Raw genomic sequence first — 11,281 nt, forward strand, 5'->3', positions numbered from 1 at the left:
CATTTAAATCATTAATCTGTCTAATTTATATTGCAGGAGAGTATGTTCAGTTTAAATATGATATGATCAAAGATGTGTATGTTATTGCAGATCGGCGCTAGTGCACCGCATTGAGAATGCTTCTAAATTGCTTCTGAGTTAGCAATGTATGTGTATACATTTTATTAGTTGAATTTTTAATAAGTTTGCTACAATTTGATAGTTAATTTTCTACATTTCTTTCATTTCGCTTGCAGTTTTACTGTTCAATGGCCACTGAGTTTGACTATGTAAATTATACACTGCACTATAAAAGAAGCAAGTTGCTCATATCCTGGCTCAGTGAACAGAGTGTGGCTTGCTGTTTATTTATATTACACACTTTGGTAAAGGAAAACTTTAAGAGAACAGTACACAGATTCCATCTTCAATTTTTATTGTCTGTTAACATGTATATTATTTTGAGTGGAATGGAAGGCAGTGGATTGGACTAATTTTTCTAATAGCATTAGTTTTTGTTAAGACAGATGCTATTATCTTAGGAAGAATGTAATAGTAAACAAGCATCACTGGATTCTCTAATTTACTATACTGTAGCTATACTGTATAGATAAGATTGATAAGTTCTATGAATATATAACTAGAGGGTGGGTTTGAGAGCTGAATAATGAAACATCATGTTGAATGGGCAGGTCAGTGTGCTTTCCATACGTATAAAGCTATGTCATGTCAGTGATAAGGAATCGGGGCTAAACTGACAAGCAACCTCACACAGACTCTACTCTTCAATATCCATCCATCGTGGAAATGTCTGACTGGGGAGTGACAAATGTGGACAATCAAACAGTCCATTACTGCTTTCCAAACAACAATTTGTCTTGTAGCAAAAGTATCAGACCAGAAGCGGAGTATATTGTTGTGTACATTTTTGTTTCTGTAACATCAGTGTTCACTGTGTTTCTGAACTTGCTGGTGATTGTCTCCATCTCACATTTCAAGCAGCTTCACACTCCGACCAATGTGCTGATCCTCTCTCTGGCCGTGGCTGATCTGATCGCAGGACTGATTCTCATGCCAGTGCAAGGAATGAAACTCATTGAGCCATGCTGGTACTTTGGAGAAATATTTTGTTCAATATTTCCTCTTATTCTGTATGTGGTTGTCGTAGCATCTCTTGGTAATATGATTATTATATCTGTGGATCGGTTCATTGCTGTGAATGACCCTTTGCGATATCCACTGAAGGTCAATATTAACAGAGTTGTTGTTTCTATTGTTGTAAATTGGTTATTCTCCTTTGTATATTCATTTTATCTTTTGTATGACTTTTTGCTCTATCCAGAAAGAAACCATACATGTATTGGAGAATGTGTACTTGTTGTTACATTAGAAAATCTAATAATAGATACTTTGGTTTGTTTAGTGGCACCTTGCTGTATAATTATTCCTTTGTATATGAAAATCTGCTTTGTAGCAAAACGACAAGCTAAGCATTTAAATTTAGTCACAGAAAAAAAGGCCAAATCAGAAAAAAAGGCTGCAAGAACCTTAGGCATTGTAGTACTGGTTTATCTTCTTTTTTGGACACCATACTACATAGTAACTCTTTCTTTTGGGCATGATGAAAATGATGTTCTTATAATTAACATAATGTATTGGATGTTATGCATGAATTCCTGCATGAATCCAATTATCTATGCAATGTTTTATCAATGGTTTAGAGTGTCAGCAAAATACATTTTAACACTGAAAATATTTGAACCTTCATCAGAATACTTCAATCTGTTTCCAGAAGAGAAATGACCATTAAAACTTTTGCATGAAGAGCATGAAGCACAAATTAAAAGAAGATTGTCTGTTTTCAAATGGAATAGTTAGAATTCTTGTGTTTAGCACTTTCTTATAAAACATTGGATGACACCAGTCTCAGTGCAACATCTATGTTTGCAAAAAGTTTAAATGCACTGTCTAGTATGCATGTATATTTGTGAACATGTACTGTATTTATGTGAGTGACACCAACTGTTTCTATTTGCTCTTTTGAAGGACTTACATTATATGGCTAAAATCATCGACAACAATATATTTAAACTTTTTAATCTTTCATTATTTGTGACTGATAATATCTCCTGTTTCCCGAGCTGCATGTTTGACGAGCAGATAGTCATATAAGACAAGGCCACAGAGAGTAATTTGAGAGGCACAACTCTGAACACTAAAAAAATAAAATAGTGCTATATTCACACACACACACACACACACACACTGTACTTTTATTGAATGTGGAACCCTCTTCTATTTGACGGACATGAAATACACAGGCTATGGGAAATAATTAGATTATATTTATGGATTATCTGTAACTGAACAAATGGCAAAACATTTAGAAAAACTTTCAGTTTTAAGAATGGTGATTAAAATATGCTGATTTTAGGAACATCTAGTTAGAAACAAAATCCTTTTTTTTCTGAAATGGGCTAAGAAATTCTATGTTCAGTTAAGTGTTTGTGTGATGTGTTTGAGTCAAAAATGATACAGTGTGAAAATATACAGTGTGAAAATCTTTGCCCCTTGTCTGAATTTTTGCATTGTGCAAGTTTTTAAATTTGCATGTTTCCATATTTCATATAGTGAGGGAAATTAAGGCAAATTCATATATATATATATATATATATATATATATATATATATATATATATATATATATATATATATATATATATATATATATATATATATATATAAGTATAAAATACCAGTGTGAGAAATTTGGAAATGCTATAAATATACATATCAATATATATATATATATATATATATATATATATATATATATATATATATATATATATATATATATATATATGTTTCTATTATATATATATATTGTATATATATTGTATATATATATACAATATATTTACAAGCAATTGCTTGAAGAAATGTAATAGTAATTATTTAAAAAGAGTGAAAGTTGAGACATTTGCCAAGTATGGTAACCCAAAATTAACTATCAACTCAGAATTGGTGATCTGCATTTAACCCATCCAAGTGCACACACACACAGCAGTGAGAAGTGAACACACACATCGTAAACACACACCTGGGGCAGTGGGCAGCTATTTTTTCCAGCATTCAGGGAGCAACTGGGGGTTCAGTGCCTTGCTCAATGGCAGTTCAGCCATGGATATTGAGGATGGAAGAGAGTGCTGTACATTCACTCACCCCACCCACAACTCATGCCAGCACAGAGACTTGAACATGCAACCTTTAGATTACAAGTTCAACTCTCTAACCATTAGGTCACAGCTGCCCCATCGGGCAATTCTACAGGGTTGCCAGGAAATGGATGTCACATTGTTTAATGGTTCGCTTGGAAACAAAGCTGTCGAGACACCACTCGCAGAAGAAAAAGGCCATTGTGTTTAAATCTGTGATCACTAATCAAGATCAAGTAAATGCTGGATTATCAGAATTATGTAGGTCACGGCATGGATGCCATTGTTGCAGTAAACTTGTACAATTCCTGAAATCAACATTTTCACAGCTTTACAAATTAACAAAACAAACTGTGATTGGCTGCTTTACATGTCTGTCAGATGACCAATGACAGTTGCAATGGAGAGTCCAGAGCTTTTTCAATCTTAAGGTTTGGCTATGTGAGACTACTTTAACTCTAACTGTAGACACTTAAACATATAATAACTATATATATATATAACTATATATATATAACTATATATATATATATATATATATATATATATATATATATATATATATATATATATATATATAGTTATATATTAGTGGTGTGCATAGATAATTTTTTTTATCTAGATTAATCTCACTGTGATCTTGAAATTAATCTAAATTAATCTACATTAAAATGGCTCATTCGAATTGCCGTAGCTGGGGTCAGCGGGGACCCGGTGAAGGTTGTACCAGTGGGCCCTGTTTGAAATTGTTTAATTTGTATGTTCGTTTATTTTTATTTATTTGTGTTATTTACACAATGTTTGTTTTTTTGAAGTTTGTAGGTGTTGAGGTACAGAAACAAAATAATTAAATGTAAAATAGAACTGGATAGTCTTCATTGTAAAAATTAAATATACATTCAAACCTACATTTATCCAGCATCGGATAGAGGTCACAAAGGTCTGATTTTGACACAATTTTGGTGGAGTTTGTCCCCATTTTGAGTGAGTTATAGCCGGTCAAATTTTTTTAATTTGGGGATCAGTTTCTCCAGCCCCAGGGGGTCTATTGACCCATGGTAGGTGGCTTAGGACAGGACACGTCGTGGGCCATTACATATCCGAGTTTCAAGTCTCTAGGTCTCGTCCTTCCATTTGACTAGTGAAAATATAGGGGGCCATAACTCCAGCTGCAGGGATTTAGTGACTGGGGGCCACTGGCGTTTGGTAGGCAGGGGTTTCATGCTCATTCCATGACTATAATGGTCAAATGGACAAATAGTGGGTTCATGAGACCCGGGGGGGGGGGGGCGCAGGTGGTCCGTGGTCATTCCATAACTATAATGGGCCAAAAGACAAATGGTCGGTTCGTTTGACCCGGTTGTGGGGTCTGCAGGGGGTCTGTGGGGGTTCCGCGGTCATTCGTGACTATTATGGTCAAATGGACAAATAGTGGGACAGATAGTGGGTTCGTGGGACCTGAGGTAGGGGTGGGGGTCCGCACCAGATCCGTTGTCATTACGTCACTTTAAAGGTCAAATGGACAAATATTGGGTTCATGGACAGAAAAAAGTGTCCACCCCCCATTCAGGAGAAGGCCACTGTTTTAATCTTGAGGTTGAGAGCTACGTGTGCCACCCTGTGTAAAAGTGCCGAATGGTATTTAAAGGCCTCTGGGGTGGGCTCCGGCGAGGCCCCTGGGGGGACCAGATCTTCCCGCGCTGGTCAGGGGTCTCCCGTGGGTTTTGGGGAGAGTATGGGCTCAGGTTTCTTAGGTGTTTCTTCTGGAGAATGGAAACAGGAAAGGGCATCACCTTTGCATTCACCGGACAGAAGAAGATGGCAAATTTAAATTAAGTGAAGAAGAAGTCTACCTGTCCTGTCTTGGGTTAAAAGGATAGTTCACTCAATGCTGTTTGCTCTTATAATTCTGAGATCTGCCGAAAAGAAAGAAAAAAAAAGATTCCTCGAGTACAAGCTGTGTTTTAAGGAGGCACTCATACAGTTCAGACAGTTTGGAAATTGCATGAATCAGAGGTAAAAGACAATATAAATACTGTTCAGTATTCTTCCAAAGTTAAAGCCTTTAGGAATAAGCAGTTTGAGGAGCTAGAAAAAAAAAAGATTTGTGATCTAGAACGCCAACTGGCCCATGCGTTTTCTGACAAGCTTAATCATGAGCTCTTTTTATTAAATGCAGAATATCCTTCTCTATCTATATCTACAGCTGGGCTTATTATTCACAGAACAAAGCAAAAATGCTATTTTAATTTAGATAGGTCTAGCAGGTTGCTTTCAAAGGAACTTAAAGAGTGTGAATTTAAAGCCAGCATTAATGTAATTAAAACTAGCTCTGGTGAAATTATTATGGCCGCAAAAGCTGTTAATGATGAGATTCAATTATTTTACTCTGTTGTATTCATCTGAGGTTTCCCTTGACAGAGGCACATTAAGTAATTTTCTCAGTGATTTAAATCTTCACACATTACCATTATCTGCTCAAAAAGAACTAGATGCACCTTTAACACTGGAGGAACTTCACCATGCAGCTAAATTGTTACAGAAAGGTAAATCACCTGGAATTCCTCCAGATCTAGCTATCTGGGACATTGTGGGTCTCCTAATTCTGATGTCCATGAATTATGCCATTGATCACAGTACACTTCATAGAGATCATAATGTAGCGTTCATTATCCTAGTGCTTAAAAAGGAAAAAGATCCATTAAGTTGCCCTAGTTATCACCCAATATCTTTGATATCAGCCAACATCAAGATCCTAGATAATATGCACCTTTTGGATAATAAACTGGGATAAGTCATTCTTAATGGCACTTAATAGTATAACTAAAGCAACCTCTCTACCTAGTGGCAATGTCTTTGCTAATTCATTTCTTGGTAATAACATTTTTGATTCTCTGTCTAGGGTAGCTTTTTTTTTTTTTTAAATCAGTCAGAAAATTAAACGGGATATACAGAGGTGGGGCAACTTAAAAATGTAAATGCAAGCTAGAATCAGTACAGTTGAAACTAACATACCTAGAGTTACCTTTTTATTTTTCATGCTCCCTTGTTTACCTCCCCCTAAATTTGTCAAAGAAAATAATTAATTAGTTTCTAAATTCATCTGGTGTGTTAAGCATCCTAAAGTCAGTTCTTCAGTTTTACAGCGTGCATGTCTGGGTTGACACCCACTCCAAAGTACCCGGGGTAGTATTGAGTCTGACTGTGCTCTTCCCCATAGGCTTCAAGATCTGCCTTTTACTGCTATAGGGTCAAGAAGCCTACACGAGAAGTTCGGAAACATTATTTTAACTACTTATGTCTGGTTAAATGCAGAAAATATTACAGGTAACGTTAAATAAACTCACACCAGCCTCCTCTCTGGAACAATACCCACCTATTATCTGGTGATCAACCTTTCATTTACCCTCCCTGATCCTTAAAAGGTATGCTCACATTTGATGATATATTTAACTGACTGTGGATTGTGCACTGTTCAGGATATTCAAGCCGATTACTGTCATGAACTTGGTCTAAGAACTTCTGTTTGTTCACCACCAGAGGCCATTATCCACCAAATAGACTCTCATACTACACAGACTGTTTCACATCACCCTGGACTACATTTCCCATCATCCATTCCACTTAATCCACACAGCTGTAACAAATCACAGACTATATAACACACAATCTGACTTTGCTGCAGCCTGGAATTGAACTGCTGGTTTCTGCTGGCTTAGTGTCTGGTCAGAGGAGTACTGGCCCCTCAACTGAGCCTGGTTTCTCCCAAGGTTTTTTTCTCCATTCTGTCACAGATGGAGTTTCGGTTCCTTGCCGCCGTTGCCTCTGGCCTGCTCAGTTGGGGTCATTTCATATACACCGATATCACTGACTTGATTGCAAATATCTGAATTCAATGATAAACTGCCTTTAACTGTCATTTTGCATTATTGACACACTATTTTCCTAATGAATATTGTTCAGTTGCTTTGACGCAATATATTTTTTTTTGTAATTTACCAAAAATGTATTGAACCCGTCTTAACCGCAAAGCCCTCTGCCCCACATCCCCAGGTCCTTCCACCCGCCACCCCCACCCCCACCCCCACCCTCCACAAACATACGTTGGCATGCCCCAGTCACTTTGTGCAGCATTGGTCTGATCACTACCTCATTCAGCATGGAACTGACGTCATTCTACTACCTCATCAGTCCGTTTAAATAAAAGAACTTCTATCTGAGCCCTTTGTCACTTTAATCAGACTGAATAACCTTTTTTGCACTAAAAATCTTTTTATCTGCACTGTTTGTTCACTTCACTTGTTTGCACTCTATCTGCTATGTTCCTTGCACTGCTTTATTTAACTCTTCTTTTTATTTTGTCTTTTTTACATGCCATTATTAAATAGTTGTATCTTATATTTTATATTAGATCTAGACATTTAGGCTCTACTGTTAGTGTTATCTGAATGCACCAAGGGTCTGAGAGTAATGAAATTTCAATTTTCTGTTTGTATTGTGTTTGACTTGACTTAACTTGACTGGTGGACTTGGAGTTGCGGGGACCCACACAGTGACAAACTCTGCCTCGGCTAAGCGGCTTACCAGAAATTGTATGGCATACTGAGTTTTTTTGCATTGAGTTAAGCCCCGTTTCCATTGCTGGAACTGGGCTTGTACTTGGTGTGTTTCCACCACTGGAACCAGGAACTAAATAAAGTTCTGGGTAAAAGAAATGGCCCTCAGGAAGTCCCTGCTGGCGAGGTAGTACTTTTTAAAAATTCCAGAACTTTTGGGGGCGGGACTTGGGCACTAAACATGATTGAGTTCACGCAGCACTGTGATTTCAACCACCATTTATTCGGATCATTTTCAAAATATTACTTTTATTGTGTCATGAAATGTAATTTTAAAAGTATTTCAGAAGAGAATTTAGTTGTTAAAAACTAAAATCTGCGGTTGATTTATAAATACAGCACCTATATAAAAATGTGTTTCACTGATCCGCACAAGTCCGCATAAAATCAAAATAGATTTTATTTACTAGCACACATAGCTAGTCTTAATGTAAACAATTAATCATTGTTTGTCTTTGTAATCTTTAATCAAAATCTGAACATTTACTTCCACTCTGTAATGCATTTGTTTTCTGATGACGTCAGTTTGACAGCATGTGTAGAATATCCTTAAGTAGTAGTAGTAGTATTAGTAGCCCTTTATTGTCACTAGTCACAAATACCAGCGAAATTAGCAATCAACATGTCCATACATACATACATACATACATACATCCATACAATATGACAAGTGGGTAGACAGGACAGGAAGACAGGGAATTGAGAAAGAAACACAGCATAACATTAGGAAAGTGAGGAGAAAAAACAACAACACCTCGACTGTGCTCCTCTTGGGAGTACAGTGTAAGAATAGGAAAAACACCTCAGCAACATAATCACTACAAACACACGATAATAACCAGAAAAGCACATAATCAACGCAAGCACACGACTTTGCAGCTGGGGATGGAAATTTGTGAGGTCGAGGTAATCCAGCGCAGGCAAGTAGTCGTCCAGTCCATCAGCCCTATGATGCTGGTCAAATCTTGCTGCAGTGCTCCCCGGGAGAATTGTTATTCTAACATTCCAACCTTGGCATGCTGGTAGAGGGAGCCAAAAGAAGATAAAATTCCAATTGTTTGGTCTTGGGGCGAGTAGCCGCATTACAATTGCATGGTGCCTCTCTTGTCCATTCTGGTCTCCAAATCATGACGGGCAGCATTGTGAGGCTTTGAACAGCTGTTCCTGTTTTCTGAATTTTTTCGATAACCCAGGACAAAGCCTAGTCCAATCAGCAGAAGACCTGTTATCATGGTTTTGAATAGGTAGATGTCTTCAATGTCCTCCACGGAAGGAGCCGCCAGACACATGACGCGTCACCTCTCCTACGTGTCCATCAAGCCATCTGCGAACTTTCCTGCAGGGCAGTCAGGTTTTCCCCGAATCTAAGCTTGTCGTCGAGAAGATGGTGTCAATTGCATTGAGAGACCAGTCGATCAAATCAAATCCATGTTTTCAAGTTTTGGAGAGCAGTGCAGAGAACATAGAACTCAAATGGAATAGGACCATGTATATGTCACGGAGTGACTTCGAGGGCGGAACCGAAAGTGAGAGGAGAAGTTCCGCCCGGACCGAAATGTGTAAGCCCTCGTCACTTCCAGAAACTCCGGACGGCCCAAATCAAGGGAAATCTTCAGCAGGTGTGTTCAATGACGTGGCGATCGCAGATGGGGCAGTTTGGACGCTGAAGGGAGTATAAAGAGAGCGTTGAAGATACAGGAAGGAGTGTTGTTTTGCTTCCCAAGAAACGCCACAAAGGTGACGGAGTGTTTTGGGAGCTGGAGTAGGGCGAAGCAGATGAGAGCAATTTTGGAGTCGCTAAGCAAATTGGAGGATTTAAATACGGCTACTGGAACAGGTTTGCCAAAGCAAAGTTTTGTGGAAAGAAGTCATACTCACCCGTGTCTTGTATGAAGGTCCCGCAGGGAAATAGTGCCATTGTGGAACAACGATAACACTTCCGGGCGTCTGTAAGAAGCTGGGGAGAGAAAGAGACCGGGAGAAGATCAGTATCACGACGACTGTGAGTACATTGGATTGCTTATATCATTGTTTATATCTGGATGAGAAAGAGAGCGGGAGAAGATCAGTATCACGAAGACTGTGAGTACATTGGATTGTTTACATATCATTGTTCATACTTGGATATGGATAACTAATATCTGCTGGAGTGATTAACAGCTTGTTGAGCGGTCCCATCGTGGAGGACGAGACGAGTGGGTGAGCCGAAGTAAAGTGGGGGTGAACGGATGTTATTTGGCTGTGGCTACACCGCAAAGTTTGGAGCACTTACCGTGCCAGCGACTGTACACTCCTCCAGGATGAAATCCAACCGGGCGTGGAGTACCGACCTTAAAAATCACGGAAGTGTGTGTAGTGCAGTGGGTGAGTCTGTCTTTGACGTGTGTACACCTTAGTTTTGCAGTGCTGTGCCGTGTCCTTGTTGTCTGTACTCGCCCTCCAGGCCGAGAAAAGTTCCTGTTGGAGACAACGTAGGCTGCCGTGGCGGTGCCAACCTATCCCACCTACGCCCGCCTATAACTCCGTTCCCCGTACCCAGCCTGAAGGAGGTGAAGTGTAAATGCAAGACAAGGTATTGTGCGGATATTGTGGGGAAAGCTAAAAGCCATTGATCTTGAATACGCTCATTATTGTGTTGTGAGTAGTGCGCTTTCACATCTCTCATGTTGAGAGCCGACTGGCTAGACCTTAATTGGAATGTTACATGCCAATAAGTCTTCCTAGTAGAACTTACACTTACGCTTCCATTTCCTGGGGAAAAAGTTCCTGGTACAATTGTTACATGTAATTTTGGTCGAAACGCGTCATTAGAGTTGGGCCATAGTTGATCCACCCACTGGAGTGCTCAGTCTGTGAGGAGAGTTAATATGAGAGATATTTTAGCTCTCTCAGTGGAGAAGTGATGCGGCTTCAACTCTAGAGTCAGTGAACACTGCAGTGACACTGAAAGAGGAATATAATGGATTTCAGCGGGGTTCACTGGGTAGAAGGTCCAAATTGCAGCTTCAAAGCACTCTACACAATCCCAGATGAGGAAGAATAATATACTTTTTAACCTCAAACACTTGTCTTGTGTAGCTATGCAATGCGCATGCATTCTCTGTGCAGTTCTGCTCGAAACAGTTAGGGAAAAACTCTTATTTTCTCCCCCAACTTCACAATCATCCTAAATCGCTGTAGAAGTACCGACCCAGTGATTTATAAATTGAATATGCAAAGGAGTTCAAATGCCCTTTACAATTTTTTTAAAACAATGATTTAGGATGTTTTAAGAACAATTTTGATGTTGATGGAAAAAATTTGATAAATTTTTCGATATACCCTAACTGTCATGAACCAGAATGCACACAGGTCACAGGTCACATTGGATTACATGGGCTGAGAAAATTTAGGACATTTTTATTCAGAATAAACTAATTCTCTAATAAAGTTATAAACATTGCAAGCAAGCAAATTTTATTTATATAG

General features: G+C 38.6%; 1 protein-coding gene across 1 annotated transcript; it reads left to right on the forward strand.

Moving 5' to 3' along the window:
• Positions 1-786: 786 nt before the first annotated feature.
• LOC113113202 (trace amine-associated receptor 13c-like) lies at positions 787-1,782 on the forward strand. The gene has a single exon (XM_026279374.1). The coding sequence runs from the start codon at positions 787-789 to the stop codon at positions 1,780-1,782; it is 996 nt and encodes a 331-aa protein (XP_026135159.1).
• Positions 1,783-11,281: the final 9,499 nt, after the last annotated feature.

The sequence above is a fragment of the Carassius auratus genome, chromosome 13 (assembly GCF_003368295.1).
Source record: "Carassius auratus strain Wakin chromosome 13, ASM336829v1, whole genome shotgun sequence".
Classification (NCBI taxonomy): domain Eukaryota; kingdom Metazoa; phylum Chordata; class Actinopteri; order Cypriniformes; family Cyprinidae; genus Carassius; species Carassius auratus.

Coding starts and splice junctions, on each gene's coding strand:
- LOC113113202 (XM_026279374.1), top strand. CDS start 787: ATGTCTGACTGGGGAGTGACAAATGTGGACAATCAAACAGTCCATTAC.